The following is a 21,233-nucleotide window of genomic DNA, read 5'->3' on the forward strand; positions in this document are numbered from 1 at the left end:
CTTTTCCCCTCCCCCTCTCCCATGCACTTGCACCTTCTCAATGTCACTGGGCCTAGTAAGATTGTTGTTTTGTTCTCCCCTGTTCCCCACCCTTGCCTTGCCGCGCTCTGAAACACTTGTGTACGAGCACAATAGAAATAAAATCTCAATTCAATCCCCTTTGTCTAGATTCTCATGTAACATTTTTTTATGTCACCCTTCTACAATGAATGGCTGGTGGCAGTGGTTGACTTTTTACTATCAGTGTGTGTTTTTACCGCAGGCTGCAATTGCAGCTGCAGTAAGACACCCATGGGTTCCCATTTTGACAAAATGGCCTTGGTCGTCTTTTTTTGCCATTTCTTGTTGGAAAGGTCCTTCTTGAGATTTACTCTGCGCCGCAAACCATGTTTGGTCCCTTTGTTTGTTTTGTCTTTGGCAGGATTCACTGGTGAAACCCACCTCTGGCTTCCCCTTGGAGGACAGCCACCCTGCTGTGTGATGTGTGTGGCTTTTTGGCTTGGAAGGCAGAGACGACCACTGGACGAAGGAATCCGAAGAACAACTTGGAAGAGACCCCTGCTACAGCTCCTGGACCGTTGGTTTGCCCGGTGAATCCCTGCTGCTCTGCTGAAGCTCTGAATTAGTTTCGATTAGAGAAGCCCTGCAAGGACGACTTCTCCCCTTGGGTTTGTGGGACCAATCAACCCCAAAGTGAACTCGTCTGGACCAGTGGCGCCCCCAGAATATTTTTATAGGGGTGGCCTGGTGAGGCCATAGGAAATCTTGGGGTGGCACACAAATCTCTCCTTATCTCTCCTCCCTTCTCTCTTTCTACCCCCCTCCCGTTCCCTTCGATCCGCTGACCTTTTCCTTCTCACTGTACCTCCATCCCCCTGTGCCTCCTCCAGTTTCCGCTCCTTCCAACTCCTAGCGCCTCTGCACTGGAACTCCCTTCCTCTCGCAATCCGCTCCACCTCGACCTTCTCCTCATTCCGCACTTCCCTTAAATCTCTCCTCCTCTATTCTCCTCCTTGAAACCCCCTCCCCCCTCTGCATCCCCTCCCTCCTTATTCTTTCCCCTTGACTATCTCTCTCCCCTCTCCCACCTCCCCTCTCTCTCCCTTCCCTTTCCCTCCTCCAACTCATCACCACCCCTCCCCTCCACCCAGTCCCACTCCCCTGTTCCCCCTTTCCCCTTCAGTTAATTGTTCTTTTCACTGTTTTGTTGAATGATTCATATTGTAATTTTGCTTCCAACGTTATATTGTTTATGTTTTTATGTATTAAGTTGTTCCACTGTAAAGCGCCTTGGTGTAAGGCGCTTTATAAATAAAAAAATACAACTACAAACGCATAACTGCACATAGGAGGGGGCGTGGTAATGATGTTTGTGGGCAGTGGGAGCTTCTTTGGGTACACTTCGACCATTGACCGCTAGCATCTGTACTCTATTACGCATCTAAGATAGATGCAAAAAAGGTCCAAACTGTCATTGACAAATGTGGTCCACTTTTTTTCAGGTTCCATGGCCTTTTTTTTTGGTCACAGTTTCACCATGTGTCAAAAACTAAGAATTGCAAATCTGTTAGAAAAGAGTAACAGGTATGATACTTTCTACCCCATCAGGTCTCTCAAGTACGGGTCCTTAATATTAAAAACAGAACTGCTAAGCAGTGGCTGGCCATCGAGAACTACCCACTTAGACCGGTGTCTCTGGGTGAGTGGCTATGGGCCCCTAAGAAGTCTTTCCCTAATAGTATATTGCAGCAATTTCTGATGGGACCCCTTTTGAAACTATGGTGGAACAAAACAGAGATCGAAGGTCTTACAACCTGGCCTAGCCCCATTGAGCTGTATCTGGGCTCCACCCATCAGAGACAGAATTCATGAACAGTACCGGTATCAGGAATCGTATAAAGCGGGCTTAGAAAGAGTGGGGCAAATCCTAAAGCGAGATGGATGCATGTCAATCCAGGACCTGGAGGCAGGACTGCATATGAGATCCTTTGATGTGTTCAAATACCTGCAACTGAAAGGTGTGCTCACGAAATCAGAGTGAGTGGAAAGATGAGCTTCAAAGAGACCTCACCAATTTTGAACGGATACTTAGCTACACCCACTCGAGTAAAGGCCTCACCTCCCGTCTATTCGGATCCATGATAGTGGAACAGGAAAACAACCTGGAGAATCTAAAAAAGAGATGGGAAAAAGATCTAGGTCCCCCACTATCAGACCAACTGTGGTCAAAGATGTGTGAAATGGTGCAACAAAGATCTATCTCAACGCAATATAAACTGCATGGTCTGAAGGCACTGGTGGCAGTACGACCCCCTCAGACTCTCAAAGATGTTCAGTCATGCTAGCCCCTTGTGCTGGAGGGAGTGTGGAAGCCCTGCCGATTACTAGCATATGTGGTGGGCTTGTCTCAAATCCCAAACGTATTGGAATGAGGTTCTGGCCTGGATAAGGAAAATAGAAGTGATTACCAGGGTCAGGGACCCAAAGCTGGTGTTATTCAGACTTGAGGAACAAGAAGGGCGCAGGGTAAAGTTCTGCATATGACTCACTGGTGATACAGACTCCTGCTGGCCGCCTGGGTCTGTATCACCATAGGCTGGAAAGAGAAGGACCTTCCGACAGAGAAAACATGGGCCAGAAAAGCCAGAGAACTCTACGCAATGGAAAACATTACGGGGGCCATGCACAATATATCCCCTAGCAGGGAAAGGGAATGGGCTCCCTTCCTCGAAGCCTACAAAGGAATGAATGAATAGCCCGAGCCCCAAGTACACTCATTGAACAATTTGCCCGTGACCCAAGGACCAAAACTCACGGCCTGTCTCGTCTCCATTGCGGGGCAAGGGGGGAATAAGGGAGGGAGGTGGGAGTTAAAATCAAGTTAAATTTTAAATGTTACCCAAACTGATACTTTTGCCGAGATTAATTTTTGAGCACTGTTCAAGAGAGGTGCAGTTACATACGCTTTGAAAACAATCAATAAAAGTCATTTTGAAAAAAAAAAACAGAACTGCTACAGCCTAGCTGCAAAAATTATAGAAAATACCCTAGTCATTTATATGGGAGCCACGTTTCATATGCACATTCAAGAGACACCTCGCCTGACAGCCAGGGTAGTTTCTAGCAAACTTGGTGCCCAAGGTGAAACCTCAGAATGCGCCCCCACCCCACTGACTGGCACATGTCACTCCCAAACTACACCTCTGCTGTGCGACAAAACCCCTCCTCAATATGAATAAATAATGCTATATAAATGAAGCTGGTCTCATTACATTGTAATTCAAGTACTTTACAGAAGAATTCTAATGTGAAAACACAGCTGTTGCTGCCCAAGTAAATGGTTTTTCTGTCACCTGCTCTTAGGGAAGGCCTTGCCTGAATGCAGTTTTAAACTGTCCGTACTGGCACACTGCGGTGTGAACAGCCTATAGGGGTCTGAGGGCCCACTGACCTGGCCCTGTGTTGCAGGTGTTGTGTTCGTATCACCTCACTTGTATTTTTCGCAAGGGGCAATACTAGACTAACCATATGAATTATTTTCTGATAGAAGGTTATAACTCCAAGATGGACAGTCTGGTACACTCTTATTGTGCTCTTTCAAAATACCTCTCTGAGAGTGGGAAAGGGGACAAATAGCACCAATGAGGATTCCTGTATACTTTGCATTAAATCACAGAGCCTTTCAGGACTATAACAGTGATCAGAGATCTCTACATTTGATAAACAACTCTGTGATAAAAGGATTGTATGTGTGAATCTCTAAATGCATAACTGATGGATGTCTTGTTGTTCACATCAGGGTTCACAATACTCACCCTAACATTAAATGTTTGTACCTTGAACCATACATGCTCATTTGGACAGCTTACATTTTTGGATGCAAGTATAAAATGGCTGCAACATCAGCCACTCAAATGGGGTACACCATACAAGGGCTCTTTTGCTTCTTGTTTAAGTGTGGGGACAGTATGGCATGCTCGTCAGAGTCACATACACAAAACAGTCCGGTGTGTCCTATATGGACATTAGGCATATCAGACAAAAACAGGTATATGTACTGTTGCATAAGGGACAATCACATTGACACCATTAACCAACAGGGTCAGGGTGGTGACTTGTGCAGCACACAAATTATTGCTGCACACATCACTGCATTGATTTGCCATGGACTACTGTCTGCATGGTGACACACAATGAACTCCACTTTCCTAGTCAAGGTGCCAAGTGACATTGAGTTGCCATCTGGTCTGTTGTGCGCCCGGGCCAAGAAACAGGGCTGCTGACAACCATAAATGGAAAGATTCCCAACTGACTAAGTTATGATTCTATTGTGGGAAAAAAAGGCTCGGCAGTCTGGCTCAGTTGGACATATATCATCCAATAAAGTAACAAAAGGTCAGGGTGCCACACACAGACACCCTCTGCTTACCTCAGCTCTGTGAAGTGTGGTGGAAATAAATCTCTCGGCGCCGCAGGGCAGCACAGGTCTCCATCTCCTTTTGCAGTGCCACCAATCCAAAAATATTGGCAGCGTGTTAACTTTGCCCCAAACTGGCACTTCAGCTTAGCACCTGGCACTGCGTCCAGTTGCTAATAGCTTTACTGCCATGGACCTGCATGGCTTCTGGGCTCATAATAGCCTGTGTAGCTCTGAGCAATAATGCTTAGTTATCAACAACTTGTGAAAGAAAGCCTTGTCCTACCATAATTAGAGAAACACAATTTAGATCCATCCTGAGGGCCCATAAACTATAAGCTCGTATCAATGTTTCATTTCACAGCTGTAGTTATTGACTCAGAGGTAATGGTTCTGAAGCTGTCATTATGGATGTGCATAGGACATGAGTATGTTTTAGGGGTAGAGGTCATCCGCAACATCATTAGCATTTGACACAGTGGCATACTTACAGTAGTCTCCTTGACTGGGCGATGGGGATTATTGAGGCGGCAATGCCCTGGATGCACTGTTATTATGAACAGAGATCAGGGTGCCAGCTAAGTAGTTCTCTTTCTGCTTCCATTGGTGACCGCACCCAAGTCAGTATAGTAGGTTAGCCATGGAGGGTTACTTTTTGATACGCTTCTGCCATTGCAACCATAGGTACAGAGATTGGTGAAATCCTCCCACTGTCTGTCTGTACACCATGTCAGATCTTAAGTAGGCAGCATGGAACGTTCTAGTTACAGGCGGTCCCTTTATCTTGTGTTTTATACTGCTCTGCTATGTTCCTAAACATCTCCAAGAAGGCGAGCTACCAGCTGTCCAAAATAGGGCTGTTTGCATTATGCTTGACCTCGAGAATTACAGCAATGTGTCTATGCATCGAAAAGCACCTGGCTAGTTACAGTCCCTGTGAGTTTCCAGATGCAGCTTCGGGTTGCCAACCTGGTCATGGTGTGAAACAACACAGTATGTGCTGCGCAGACGGCACAACAACCTACATGCAACCAGAACTTTGGAAACCTGGAAATAAATACAGCCTGGGAAGCACGAGCCAATTGCCAAAGCAGAAATGCGCGCCTCCAGGCTCAGGCTGTATTTATTTCCATGTTCGTCCACTGTGGGCGGCGGGCTTCGGCAAACCGCAGAAAAAAAGAAAAAGCAAAAAAATAAAATACTTTTTTTGTTCGCACTGAACTGCTGGGCATGCTATTTTCAATGCACAGTTCAGTGCGAAGAAAAAAGAAAAAAGTTTTTTTTTCAAATTTCACAGGGTGGCCGGTGGGGGGGCCAGCATTTTTATAAGGGTGGCCATGGCCCCCCTTGGCCACCCCTTGGGGGCGCCCCTGGTCTGGACATCCTCTCGGAGCTGCCTGAATTTCCACTGCTGGAACCGAAGTGCCAGGGAGAGGAACACCAGATGGAGTGGATTGTTTTCAAGTCGGTCCCGAGCACCAGGAAGATTCTCCGGACTTCCCTGAAGCAGGACTGACCAAGCCTGAGCCACCGCAACAGAGTGCTGGACCCCAGATCCGAGGAAAGTGAAGTGATAGCCAAGTACTGCAATGTTGCCATTACTATAGACGCGAGGAGTTAAAACCGCAAAGTGCCGCTGAATTGAAGTTTGCCCATTACTGCCGCAGACCTTCCCACTGCAGTTCAGGAGTCCCCAGATGTCCTCCCTCCTGTCCCCACGACTAAGGCCCAGGAACACCAGGATCTGCAGAGCTGTACAGGACAGAAGCCAGCTGGAACCATTTCCTCTAACCAAAGGTACTGTTAACCTAAGAGGACTTACCTCTGGTTGTGTAGCCTTACTTGCTTTCAGTTGAGACTTGTCTTGGTTTCCCTTGCAGAGTTGCTTGCAGATTTGCCCCTCACAAGCTTCCCAGCTTGTGGCCCTTCAAGTGATTTTATTTCTACAAACTTTTCTAAAAGACATTGCTCAATACTTTTACTTACCTGCAAAGAAGATCTTCAGCTCTTCTAGACTTTGCTCAACTAACTTTACCTCTGACTTTGTGCTTTTACCTTTCCCCCAGGAAAGGTTAATTTACTTGCATTGGAGGGTTCAGAAAGACCAGTTTATGAATTGTTGACCTTTGTTTTAGTTCCCAATCTAACCTTTGCACCAAACGCCGTATTGCTCTAAATGTACCGGTGATTAATCAATGTCCACAGTGTCCTAGCTATTTAAGTCACCCGAGGGTGTAGGAAGTGAAGTGTCTGTGTGCCATCCCCAATGGGTATCAACTGATTTTTTAGAGAAACTAAATGTTCTAAAGTATATTTTGAAGCATTACATGTTTTGCTCCTTTCTGAATAAGGCTTATATAGCTGACTGTTAAATAAATTAATACTTGTTTAATCAAGAAACCTTGAGTGTAAGAGTTTATTTGAATACTTGTCATTGTGAATCTCTGTTTAAAAACCCAACTGCTCACATTGACCCCTCTTGAGATAAGCCTGGCTGCTCAGCCACACTACCAACCTGTGTAGTATAGACTTATACCAAAGGTTGGGGTTCCTATTGCCAGGAGGACATTCTTGCTGTAGTCTCCCAAAGGGTACTGCACGCAATCTTGCCTAACACAACAGTGACATGCATCTCTTTACCCCCTGCCCGTTGTAACCTTTTAGTAGACATAAGCTTGACACTATGTCTATATGAGCACACTTCTGCACGCTGTACAGAGTAAAAGCCTATCAAACTGCACATATGGCAAAGCTGGACTTCTGGTACTCTAGACCCTACTAATAGGCTGAGGACGAACAGCACACATTGAAGAAATGTGCACAGCAGATTTGTACAGAGCACTATGCACTTTACTACTGTGGACTTCCCAGCTGATGGTGGTGCCGATCAGGGATATAGTCATCACATTGCACAGCATGTTTACACTACAGCATTGTGCCTTTTAGCATTGCACCAATAATAAAGCCTCATTTCCATTACATGAGTGCATGTGTATTCAATTCCCGGATGTAGAACCACACGTAAGGTAAGTGCATATTGCAGAACCTTGCATAGCAGTTTTTGCACTGAGCATTATGCACTTTACCACTGGGGAGCTTTTAGCTGATTGGCCCAAATGTCAACGGCAACCGTAAACTGTTGTCATTGAGGGACTCACTGTTATGTAATTTTGCAGTGTACGTCCGCACTTCAATATTGTACGTTGTAGCAATATATATATATATATACAAATGTTGTCTTACCTCAATTACACAAAATCATGTGGGAAAATTCCCCAGATGTGGAACTACACAGGAGGTGCGCCCCGTGGCTGACACCAGTGTTTTACAATACTCTATGTCCAGTCGACTCAGTGGAGACTCACGCATGGTGTTTTTCTTCATGTGCACTTTCCTCCTTTTATTTCACATATTAGGTACACGTGTGATATGTTGTGCAAACCATGTGACCAAGCAACTGGTAGTTCCGAAACGCGTCATGTTTTGCGCCGCCTCCGATTGTTATCTGTGGAGCTGCACTTTTTAAAATATACATGTAGGCCTATTACTGGTGGCAGAATTCAGCATATACAGAGAAAACCTGTAATCTAGGTGTGGCTGGTTTGTCCTAAACCCTAAATATATGGTGTAGGAAAATTCTTCTAATAGAGCGCTCTAAAACAGAGTTCTCAATTCTACCCAGTAGCGCTAATCACATGCGAAAGAAAAAACACAAGTTAAAGCTCCTCAGAGAATAGTACTCCTCAATGGTAAATGCATGTAGTCGCGGCTCAATGCATACCACTTTTCACCTCAGCCGTTTAGTCTCGGGAGGATAGCTCAGGGGCAACGCGCTCGCCTTGTAAGCAAGGCGCAGAGCAACGCAGGTTCGATCCTCGGGTCGCACTTAGAAACCTCTGGGTATTAAGCGCGTTATAAATAACCAAGTGCAACAGCTCCATGACAGTTACCGTTTAACCCGCTCAGAAAACAACCTCCTCTCATTCTCGCCAGGAATTCCACCCCTCACCCCTGCAGCAGAAATAGCACCTTCCAGTAACACTGTGGGAAAGCATGCCTCAGAGCACATACCACAATGACAGCCATTCACTGTGCTAAACAAGCACCACCTTCCTCGCTCCACAAACACCACCTTTCGACCAGTTTTAAATGGGATCTATGAGGTCTAATCACATTTATTACACTGAATTCAACTTTGCCAACACATTTGGACCGATTTTACCACAAAAAAGCAGAGGGGAGACGCACTGCCTTCTAGCCCTTAAACACCCTGCCGTTCTGCAGACGAAGCCCAAACTTACCACGTAGATTTGTGGTAAGAAAGTGGATTTAAAAAAAACTGCTAAAATTAATTCGGCCTGGTTGCATTCGGGAAAAGTGAGGAATCATAACATACGCTCGGAGAATGGTAGTAAAACTCGAAATTTAGGGAATCAGGGAGAGGACAACAGCATCAGCAAACGACTAACCGAGACAGCCGTAGTAGGACCAAAGACCGAACACATAAGACGAAGTCAGAAACAGCAGGGCGACTCATCAACAGGACCCTGACCCTAAACTATAGCCATTCCTAACAGAATCAATCACGGCAGAGAGCTAGGGAACAGGAAACCCCGTACCATTAGTTCCAATCCAGAGGGTGCGAAACAGAATAAGCACCCACTTCACACAATGCTCAAGATACAGCGGGAAGGACAATGCGCCATGACACACAAACCACAACTAAATAATAACCAAGGAAGTCACCCCACGGAAACCATAGAACCAACTGAAAGACAGTCATGATAGGAGGAAACTAACGACTGCCGACCAAGACGAACGCACTAGGATGCCTCAACAGCACTCCGACCCTGAGCAATTCAAAGCTTCAAATGACCAGTGTCACATTAGATAACAAGAGAATAGATCGTACCAACCTAGTTCCACACCCGAAGAAAAGGTTCAGACTCGCATACCACCCCATACAATACTCACTATGATACAGCTGGATCCGCTCAGCACCACAGCGAGACAGCCCATAAGGAACCAGCAACAATCCCATCCACAGGGATACAGCTCAAACGGAACCAGAAGTACCTGAACTAGGATACAGACCCCACTAACCCAACCATCAATTATCTGCATACTCAACCCACCCAAAACACAATTATTTCTCTCCCAGCAATCCACATGCGCTTTACCACACCACCACATAAACAGCACCTACAGCACACGAGGCCTCACCCGATCCAATACTTGCACCGAAGCCCAGCATTCTGTGTATACCGAGCTGCAGCTGCCACCAGCACACCACCTCTCCCACTCTCCTCCTCCTGACTAACCCTACCCGCCCTCCTTCCAGTTTACAGATCCAGCAGAGCGCATTGGGACCAATTCCGTTGGTGACGGTGCGCTATATAAGTACCTTTAACATAACCCAACACCACGTTAAGAGACTGTGCAGTGACCAAGAGGGCGACTTGTGATTTGATTGGTATGCAATTCTCCAATTTTGAACAAAGTACTTTCTTTAAAAACTGTAAAATTAATTTCAAGCTCAAAAATGTTCACCAAGTTATTGCCCTAACAACAGGCAACAAAAAAACCTAGCATGCAATAGTGTTATGATATGATAAGTCATTTATAAGGCGCCTGTACACAAGTGTTTCTAGGCGCGGTCACAGTTTATGGTGATAAAAGGCTACATTGAATAGTACAAAGCTACAGCAGTGGCACTCTAGACCTACCTCCACGCGATACTTTGAGGCACTGTGGCAGCGATCGGTCGCCCCAAAACAGAAGCAACGTGTGCACCCCTTGGGGTTGGCAGGATCCAAGTAGAAGGTGCCCAGCTGGCACTGGTCACATCTGGTGCCGTCCACATTTTCCTAGAAAGAAAAAAAATCAAGACCACATTCCTTGATCCCAAGTAATGGCACGTTTGATCCATACTATTCCAGAACAGCATAGCTGTACTGCATACGCTTGGGACAACCCGATGCAGAGAACATACTGCCACACCCAAAACATTCTGCAGTGCAGACATTGCTAATAGGTGTGAAACCATTACTAGCAACACATCATTCTGCACTGCAGACACCTTTTTCAACATGGCAGGACCATTAACAACATATTATCCATCGGAAACCTCTCTGCTCATTCTTTTGGCACACAGCATCATAACGTATCAGTCGGCGCTGTAAATCTCTGATCACTCTGTGGGTAGCCTGTATAGCTAAAGAGGAAGCTAATAGAGCTGTCGAGAAGAAAGGCAAAGCTATTTTTGGTCATCCATTTCAGTCTTCCACAGGAAATCAGAGAATAGCAAGCTCGTAATCCAGCACAGTGCTCTTACTGAGTGGCCAGGAGACATGCATGCTTGTACAAGTCCTTTCTGTGATCTAGGCGATTACATTTGGAGCAAAATGACAATCAACTGACGTAGAGCGAGTCCCACTTCCTTTCCTGGCCACAGCTGGCCTCATCTTGGCTTCTACTGAGGGTGGACATTGGCATCTCCATAGATTTGATGCCATCCCTGCAAAGCATCCTTTTGAAGGAAGAGGAGTAACGTCACTTTCTATGGGTGAGACGAGTGGATGGGAGTGGCTCAGCGGAGGCTGGAAGGGCACTGGGACCGAATCCTGACCCTACTTTTGCATGCACTGTATTCATGTAGGTCAGGATTATCACCTCACATCTGAGGAACACCACAACAAAAAGCAATTAACTGACTGGCTGTGTATGCTTCCCACACAGACGTGGAGCTAGGGCAGATGCTGCACACAGCAGCTGCCGCAGCCGTCTCCATTCCTAACCTCACGCTGGCCAATAAGCCATAAAAAAATTTGTTTCACTTTACCAAATAAAATAAGACATGATAGAATACTGGCACTTCTAGGCGGCCCTCTACTGTACATGAGAAAGCTGTGTAGCATGCAGAAGGAATGGTCTCCAGACAATCTCTCCGGTCAGCAAATCGCGTTATAAGGGAGAACGTACAAGCCCGGTACAGACTGGACTAACCTTGCAATGACATTGGCCAGTCACTGGATCACAGATGCTGGGTCGACTGCCTTCCCTGTTACAGTCACAGCGCCTACAGTTTGGGTATCCGTAGAAGCCAGGACTACAACGTTCACACTGCCGGCCCATGATGTTTGGTTTGCACCTACACAGAAAAATCTGATTGAGGCAAGTATAATTGTATGGGGAGATGGAAGTCTGCCCCAGAGAGTACATATCATGACGACACCCCTTTGTCAGCACTTTCATCAACACCCATACTACAACAACCAACAATGTCCCAATTTCCGACACCTTCCCAAAATACACAACCCAAAAGGAACTTCCCCCTGCAAGGAGTTACCACTTACAGGAAAATGCTAATGCCCTTTCCCTGACCCCAAATCCCCCACTACCTGTCGGTAAATCACACATGAAAAGAACTGCAAACACAGGAACCACACATCTTGGGAATAGACACCTTCCAAGGACAATCTCCTTTCATTTCCCACCTCTCAGTAACAACCATCTCCCAGTATAGTCAAACTCTCAAGATGTCCCTCTTTCTTGGATCAGACTCCCTGGAGAAGGGCCACACTGTACTCTTAAAAGGACTGGGGCCTAGATTGCTCAGTGCAGAGAAGCCTTCCCTACAAGACCTCCAATCAGGATGGACAATTTTGAGGTTTGAAGAAATCTTTCACACAAGGCCCGAGTGTTACATTGTTTCTTCCACTTTGCAGCATTGACTCACACTCATGAAAGAAGGGATAGCTTTTAATAAAAGAAATGTGTATGCTTTTTTTCAGCTTAAAACCACTAGCAAACATACAGGCATAACAAAGACCAATACACAAGGGGATTAGGCAAACCAAGGTATGGTATACAATATCGCAGGTAGTGGAAACAAGACAAAATTGAATAAAACATTAAAAACACAGTCGATAAGACATTAAAAATGCATAATAGTTCCCAAGAGGTAGTAGCTCGGCACAAGGGAGCTCCTAAAGGGAGAGCATGCTTACAGCCCCCGAGGATGGCCTACATGTTTGTTCATGCGTTAGACCGTACTTTATTTCTTAAAATCCAAGCGCGATGACCATCTCGCTATCGAGGAGAGTCCCTTCCAATCCAAGGAACAAGAAAAAAAGTGTCATAGATTTGCATGTACTCCTTCTGTTCAATAACAAGCTGCGTCTCAGATACAGGAGTCTCAAGGACAATAAAACCGGACATATTAATGTAAAGTGCAGAAGGGGTCCATCAGCTGCGTCACAAAGGGGGCATATACCAGTATGAAGAACAGACCAAGATGGAGTGTAGCATGCCATAGGTAAAAATCCTAGTCTGGAGCGCACATTGCTACCGGCAAATACCAGGTTAATTTTGCTTCAATAGTTTCACGACTAATGTGAAATGGCAGTACTTTCAAAATAGCGTAGCAGGAAAACTAACAGGTTCGATCCCTGGGTCCGTGCTTAGTTAGAAACCTCCGGGTATTAAGCGCGTTATAAATACGCAACTAAGACATATTCCTGTTACAGCGTCTCGATGCCCCCGGCCTGTGTGAGCGCTTTATAAATGCAAATAATTTAAAAAAAAAGCTTTAGAGGAGGATAAATCGAAAACCTAACAAAATGGTCTCTGAGGAAAGGAAAGGATACGCGCACACTCCAAAGCAATGTAGTGCATCGGGAAAGGACCAGGCATTGGCCACGAGCTATGTGATGCACCCCAACCAAACCTCCGAGGTTCACTACTCACGTGCACTGGCCACTCTCCAGATCACAGCCAGGGTCGGTTAGCTCCGCCACCCCAGAGCGAGAGCAGTTGCATTCCTCACAGCCAATCAGAGGGTGGCAAGCGAAGGTCTGCGGCTCACAGACCGTGCACTCCGGCTGGACAGTGCGAGGCGGGCAAATGCACTGACCGGTCACTTCATCGCACAGACGGGTCTCGCACGAACAGGCTGCAAAGAGAGCAAGCGAGAGATGGCCTCATTACCTTCAAGCAAGGAGCACCCGTGGAACCTGGCACATGAAGACAGACACTTAGAAATGGTTCAAACCAGTGCTGCTTAGTGACGTCCTAAAGGAACATCCCAAAGTGCAAGTTAAAATGTCCCAATGGGTCACAGGTTTAAGGCAACCTTGGGTATATGTCCCGACCTTGATTTTATTTTACAGAAGCGATTGAGTGCAAATAGAAACAGAATTGGTTTAAGGCTACAAAATAAAAGGGCGATTTCCATTAAAAAAATAAAACGCACCTATCCATTTGCCCCAAAATTGCGGACACAATTCCAGCAAATCCTACTAGGGAATTTCTCTGCTCTATAGCATGTGTGCCGGCCAACAAAATAAATATTCGGATTCCTTATAATTTACTAATAGGGTTGGCACAGAGAAAGAGGCCTTCTAGTGTTTTTGTAGCAAACGAGCCGTAATGGATGTGAAATTATGTATTACAACGTTTGCACAGCGCGAGCAAAATGCGTGAGAGGAACTGAACCATGTAGGTGCAAACGAATAGTCGCTTTAAGTTTAAGATCAGAACTCTAGCAGGAATGCATATATAAAACTAAAACCTCAGCTGTGCGCTCATACAGTAGGTTTAACAAAACATAACAAAAAAAAACTACACTTTTGCCCTTAGTTGGCAAAAGCAACTGTTCTTTTTCAAAGCATGTTTTGCATGTACACAATGCTCAAAAGGAGGTTATGCCAGTTAAGATATCATGTTCTGAACTAACTGAGTAAGGAAGTGCTGTGCAAATGTAACATTGGACAGGCTACCGTGCCTTTCAACGCACAGCGAGTCCAGGTTCCCCACAATGTGTCCCTTTAAAAGGAGTTCAAGCAGCCGGATTGTTATGCTTCCACTGGTTATGAGCTGCCGTCTGTGCATTGAGAGGTGGTGAAAGGGACACTAAAAATATATACTCGACCTCTCCTTAGTGCTCTTTGGGCTCCATCCCCAGAGGGCACAGACTTCTAGGGGTTAATTTACTTGTGGGATTGTGCTCTCCTTATTGCTCCTCATGTTGGCTTTTATCCCTCCAAACACCCAACCCCTAATCCCACTCAATCTCTCATTTTATCCAGTCCCGGGAGGATAGCTCAGTGGCAACGTGCTCGCCTTGGAAGCAAGAAGACAGGAAGCAACACCGGTTCGATCCCCGGGTCCGTGCTTAGAAACCTCTGGGTATTTAAGCACGTTATAAATATGCACCTAAAACCACAACAAAAAAAGAATTCTGTAATAGCGCCTCGATGCTGTGTGTTGCGCTTTAAAAATGCAAATATAAACCCACCCAGTCTGAGAACCAATCCAGTCTCCCAGAGCGCCACCTCGAACCTCCTAAAACCAAACAAGTGTCAGAACCCCTACCCCCCGTCTATGAGCAGCAGCCGGTGATCCGGGAATGCACCAAAGACTCCAAAGGCCAAAACCCAAGACCCAGCCACCCACTGCCAGTCACCAAAACCTACCCTCACTATCCGAGCCCCCACCGTCGAAGAGTCTTGCCAGTCTCAACGTAGCAACCCCATCTGTGTGCTTCCTACCTTCTTGTAAGCCCCTTTAAGCTTGGGTGTGCCTCCCAGACGATACACAAAACCATGTGTACCCTCAATATATGACCCAGCCACCAGACTAAGTTTCCCAGATTCTTAGCTCCCCCGCCCCCAAATGTAAGTGTACCTGTACGCACGCCTAGCCTCAAATGCCAATATGCACCTGTGTCTCTCAGCCTAAAGCCTAGCCTCCAAGCCCACCCCCCACAATCACTCTTCAAGCCATGCACAGCCTCCTGTCCCCGCGTGACAATCCGATGTTAAGGTTCCAAGCTTCTTCTAGGCCATTGTGCATCTATGCCTCCCAGTTTATAAGCCAAAGCATCTATGCCCCCAATCTATTGGCTGCCCGTTCCTAAGCACCCCCTCCCACACCGCCCCCAGTGTATACACTAGTCTATCACACTGACATGCACCCGAGTCTCTGCACCCCAAGTCTCCCAAGCCCACCCCTGTCCGAGCCTTACTGCATGTTACCTAGACAACCACCAGTCTTTCAGTGACAACCCAGTTCCAAATTCTTCTGAGCTTCTATGCCACGGTCTGTCTTTGAGCCAAAGATTCTATGTCCCCAATCTATTACCCCCACCTCTAGTCTCTAAGCTCCCCCGTCTCTACTACCGCACATCCACGGTCTGTGAGCCACCACAGTCACCAAGCATCACAATGCTCTTTAAGCATCCAAGGAGGTGGAGTGTTTGTATATTCTTACCATGTTATAGCGATCTCATTCCCTTGAAAAGGGGTAGCCAATCTGTCACCCCACCACATGCTTTGGCCTACTAATCCCATCAGCCCCACAAAGAAAGGGGAGTGGAGGGCGATCAAGGCCAACATTGGGCAGATCCTCTTCTTCGGCTTGTGCCTCTCTTTGGAACAGCCCCCCTGACCCTCGCAGACTTGAGTTGGACTGCCTTAAGTTCCAGAAACTGCTCACAACTTTGCTCTTCTCCACCTCCTTCTCTTTTCCACGCTAATCACCCCCACTGCCACGGAGACTGGCAGCCTGGCCCTCCATGTAATGTATCCCATAGGTTACCAGGCCCTCTATCCAGTCGATCCCATTTCCCCTCCCATACCCCAGCACTGCCTTTGCGGGTCCCCTGCTTGGCGGCTGCACATCCCATCCTAGAGTTTCTACCGCCATAGCACTTAGCCAGTGCCCCCCCCTACCGCTGCTCGCCGCTCCCCACTCATCCCCTCCACACCCGTTGGCACTTCCCTCCCGGGCTCCCACCAGCACTTGCCCATTTGCTGCTCCGCCCCTCTATCTTCTGCACTTCTCTTCACTGTACTTGAACGTTCGAATGCCACAAGGCCTAGTAGGACCAGGATTGTATATTTACTGTTTGTCATTGTTACTTACTCCCCTTGCTCCTCCCAACCCCCACTTTGCCTAGAACACCTTTTTGATGTACAGGTGCCTAACAAATGCTCACTAAATAAAATAAGCATATCTGGAGGGTAATAACTGCCCTTGAACATTATCTGAGACGTGCTCGTCAAACTCTTCGGTCTCACCTGTATGCGCCCGGCCATCTGTGAAGCTGTGGTGCAAGGTTGTGAACACACCCAGCGTGTGGCATATGGACGTCCCGAAACCCAAACACGCAACACTCTTCTATAAAAAATAATGTTCAGTAGCCTAGCACTGCCATTAACCCACAACAACCTGGTGACTGAAGGCAGAATCCTCTGCCATTGCTCACGCTTGCTTGGCATATGCCACCACCATGCCCAAGACACAATAAATGGGGGTATGTAGACTACCCAAAAATACCTCCGAGAGGGGACACTTACGTCTGCAGTTGGGAAAGCCCCAATAGCCAGTTGCACAGCGGGAACAGTCCCGTCCGATGACGTTGGATTTGCAGGTACACTGGCCGCCAAAGGGCTCACAGGAGGGGCTGGTGGAACCCACCTCATGGCAGGAACAGGCCTGGGCCCCATTGTTGTGGAAGAGGGAGAGTGAGATGGCGGAATCCCTGCAGAACTTTGAGGAGGTCACAGGGCTGAAAAAAGAACAGGGAGAGGTTAATGTTCCTTGTAATGCAGACTTCATAGCCCATGTATTTCAGACTCGGCGGAAGGAACTCCCAGGGGCTTCGCCGTTTGCCTGTTTGATATGGTTTCAGGCCACAGAATTGTATGTTTATTTACATCAATGTGAACAGGGCGGGGGGTGAGGGGGGGGGGAAATCACAAGCGGCCCGTTTCATAAGAACCCATTGAGACATAGCAAGTCTTTCTCCGATCAGTGCAGAATAGAACAGAAGCCGGAGGAAGACTCAGATGAACTTCCTACAGGGAAATCGTGAGATACATCAAAAGGCTAATGGTAATGACTACATAGCCCAGATGACAAATATTATCTACCAAAGCAGATTCACAAGCTTCAGACATTCTATTCTTTAACTATTCAGTGGCTCAGAAAGGAACATAAGGTAGCAGGCAATGTCAACCAATTAATTCTCCTGAGAAAATTACACCCACGAGCGTTAATTCAGGTGTGCATTATGTGGCGCGCCATTCGTCTGGGGCTTTAACTCTCAAGTCAGCACAATTAGTGGTGAGGGATCATGGGCATTGTAGTTCAAAGGGTCTGAGGGACACATAATAACTAATTAAACAAACATACATCTGGTAGTTGAGTTTCTGCTATGGATATTCGCATTAGATTAAACTAGACCACAACTATATAATCGGATGAGGTCCTATATCATGTATATATAGGATGAGGTCCTATATGTGGCGATATCATTGCGCACCACAACTGACCAAGGAACCTTCAGGTTTAAAGGATGCAGTTCTCTGCACTGCACAGCTCCATGTTACCAAAAATCTAGGCTCCGGTACTAGCTTTCCTACTACAAACAGCTTCAGAGCGATTGGCTCAATAGAAGTGTTAAACGTTTAGAACTAGAAGAAACAAAGGGGTGTCCTGGTGGCTGAAGCCATCTTAAGCGCTTTGCTCAACGTTATTGCCTTAAATCCTAGGGCGCCACGCTCCCCCACGTGGCACACGTGCTTCCCTTAAACGAGGGTGAGAGGTTGACCCATCTACAAAGTGTAAACACTGGCCCAATGCTGCTGCACTTGGGTTCAGCTAGGAGACAGAACAGGGTGAGCAGTCATGCGGTTACTTTTACACTAGAGGTACATATAGTGGCAACACAGAGATTAAGCGCTGCTTAACAGAAGCGCTCTCTGGAGTCATGGGTGTACACGTTGGCAATTAACCCTTTCAGCGGCATGGTGTTTGAACACCCCTGTGCCAGACATTTGTGCAAATCTTTGCACTGACATTGTGCAAACCCTTCTAGGCCATTTCCTTTTTTTGGTGCATAATTGGAACACTTATAAATATTGTTTGAGGGCAAACTGGGGGCACGCATTCATGGTGTATACATGAATAGACCTATAAAATATCTAAATACCACCCAAAATAAATGTATCCGTGGCTCCATTCTGTAATCTTAAGCAGACAATTTATCATTGAACTAATATAAAACTAATTTCTACAGATGAGGTTTGTGTTCGTTGCCGGATTTAAATGTGAAGCTCTTTTTACAATTAAATTCCATGAAATATTTGGTTTTAAATGTTACTGGAGCACGAAGCTGCAAACCCCCACTTCTCACTTTATGCGGAATCCATTGGTGCCACAGCTGCTGATGAAATCGTATGATTTGTCCAGGGGGTCTTCCACGAGGTAGCTCGAGCTGTAGCTGTCTTCAGGAACCACCAAGACGTAGCTCTGCACAGAAACAACAGACAATCAGTCTACGATTGCTCTTCACCAATGACATTTCAGTGGAGTACACAGTTGCTGGCATCTGCAGAATTTGGGTTTAGGCCCCTTCCCACCAGCTTGACTCTGGTTTGAGTAGATCATCTGCCTTTGCTACCACCCATCCATCCATCACACATGGGAGTGCTTTCGGGATGAAGCAACTTGGAGGCAGACACTGTAAAGCATTTGCCAACTTGAAGATCAGGTCTTTGGTGCCCAAGGCTGATCCACACAAACTCACCTGAACGGCCACGAGTTTCAGCTCCCACTCAGCTCATCAGTACCCACACAGCAGCAGCATCATTAGCCTCAGGCTCTGAGCCAGTTTATAACGTGGTGAACAGTCTGCCTCTGATGAAAGACAGTGTTGGGAGCGAAAGTAATGTACCGAGTTTAACGACCAAGCCCCAGGCAAACATGGCAATACAGATTCTGTAGTCTACATGCAACCCACCACCTACCAAAAAGCCATCACCAGAGTTTAAATGTGGCTCAATAAAGGAGAATTAAAATGTACAAGCAGAGCACCTGAAGGACAAAAGACAGAAAAGGAAGGGCTCAAAATCCAACCAAAAAAAAAAACAGATTAATGTGGACAGCGCTAAAAGCCAAAGAAGGAGCAGGGAGGGGAAATCTTTCATATGGGATGGGAGTGTGGGAAGTCCGCACATCAGAAAATCACCAATGCTCAACAGCCTATGCCTGTAACCGACTTGCAATACAGATTGAAGAGTAGGCAGAGAAAGTAAATTCTCTAAAAACCGATGAGGTGGCCATGCAATTAAATGGCCATCATCAGTACGATGGCCACATCAAGTGACATATTGTGGGATCTGTTTAGCAAGCCTTTCTGGGAGGTTAAGATATCTTCAGCTCAATGTTATTTAATGTTCGATTTCCATGAGCTCTGCTGTTAATGCTCTTAGCACAATGCAATGCACACAAACGCACACAATGAGTGGGCCTCGCAGGCCTAGCCTAGTTTGCTCCTGGTTCTGTATAATGACAATTTCTGCTTTTAGAGCCTGGTATAATGGGTACCCAAGGGCTGGTTTAATAAGTGGGCACCCAGGTAGGTTTACAGGCCTCGGAAGTGACTGCCCTCAAATGTCAAAACAGCCACTCCTTGTTCATGAGCGCAAGGCACCCAGCTGCGCCCAAGGTGACTTATGATGCAAGGGTCCACTTTTATAATTTGAAAGACCTTGATGTCTTGTTATCTTTCCTGGCAGCAGCGATTGCAAATCATTTACCCGAGTGGTTATGGGGTTTGCCGTAGACACAGAACCGAATAGTTGCAGAATACTGTTTGGATATCAAATTTGCTTTATGAAATTAAAGAACTGTTGTTGGAAACTGCTTGCTAGGCTGTATGAGCCTGGAGCTCAATCTCAAGGAGATCCCAGAACTTTCTACAGCTCTTAGAAGATTTGGATGAGTGGGCCAAAGCCATTGCCTAGAAGGGATACTTAAGGAGCTGCGAATATATACAGGGCACTTCACTCATTTACAAGTACCAGGGCATGACCTAGACTGTCTCTCATAAAACAGTGGAAACAAATCAAAAACACTACTCGCGTGTCTTTCCCGGGGTGGGGAGTATTCACTGCATACCAAAAGATGGGGGCCTTTGTGAGCTTTTTCCTCGTCTAAGAAATTCTGACTGAAACCGATGCAGGACTGCCACACTTCGTGGACCCCAGAGTGAACTCAACCTGTGGACCTGCCCTTCTGGTGAGCTTTCGGCTCCATGCTACAGACATGGTAGTTTCCATATGAATTAATCAAGCTCAACTAATCCCATTTACTTCACTGGAAAAGTGGAGGCTATTTCACACGTGTCCCCTTTTCATTGGGTTGGTTTCCCTGCGTTGTGGTTAGTAAATTCTTGCTTTGGACAGTAATATCTTCTAATGTGTTTCCTTTTATTATAGGTTATTTATAACGTGCTTAATACCCAGAGGTTTCTAAGCACGGACCCGGGGGTCGAACCTGTGTTGCTCCTGTCGTTTTTGCTTCCAAGGCGAGCACTTAGCACTGAGCTATCCTCCTCGAGATTGTGTACTGGTTGCAACTCACCTGTGCATTAGCTTTATCCTGTGCATCTTAAACGAACATGCTATTGATGTCTTAAACGGCCCTCTAAACATTGCACCCTGCTTGTCTAGTATCACCCTAGTTTTTTTACACTTCGGATTTTTGGCTACTTTTATATGTGCTTACATATGACTAATAAACGTGGCTAATGTCCTAAAATGGCAGTGCCTTGAGATTTTTGCTTGTTTTTTTTCACCATATTTTTGCTTGTCCATCTTAGTTCAGAAAATCCCATATCATGCCATGCACTTGCCCAGGAAAACTGCTGTGTGCTGTTGCCCAGGAAGGGATGGGACTATGGTCCCGCTCCACATCTGTGGTGACTGAAAGTATGTGGCATGAGTGAAACCCACAGTAGTGGCTGATT

The 21,233-nt window shown here is 46.3% G+C and overlaps 1 protein-coding gene across 2 annotated transcripts in view; it reads right to left on the reverse strand.

Annotated features, from left to right (window-relative positions):
• The window catches only part of LAMA5 (laminin subunit alpha 5), a 670,647-nt gene that overhangs the window by 331,917 nt on the left and 317,497 nt on the right, over window positions 1–21,233 (reverse strand). For both annotated transcript variants that reach the window (XM_069650738.1, XM_069650737.1), the window contains exons 33-37: window positions 18,618–18,733; window positions 16,777–16,988; window positions 13,166–13,370; window positions 11,423–11,567; window positions 10,144–10,284 (exon numbers count right to left, since the gene is read on the reverse strand). In XM_069650738.1, the coding sequence (XP_069506839.1) occupies window positions 10,144–10,284; window positions 11,423–11,567; window positions 13,166–13,370; window positions 16,777–16,988; window positions 18,618–18,733 (819 nt within the window). The remainder of the gene's footprint in view (window positions 1–10,143; window positions 10,285–11,422; window positions 11,568–13,165; window positions 13,371–16,776; window positions 16,989–18,617; window positions 18,734–21,233) is intronic.

This window comes from Ambystoma mexicanum, chromosome 3p (assembly GCF_040938575.1).
Source record: "Ambystoma mexicanum isolate Mex_15411 chromosome 3p, UKY_AmexF1_1, whole genome shotgun sequence".
NCBI classification, from domain to species: Eukaryota; Metazoa; Chordata; class Amphibia; order Caudata; family Ambystomatidae; genus Ambystoma; species Ambystoma mexicanum.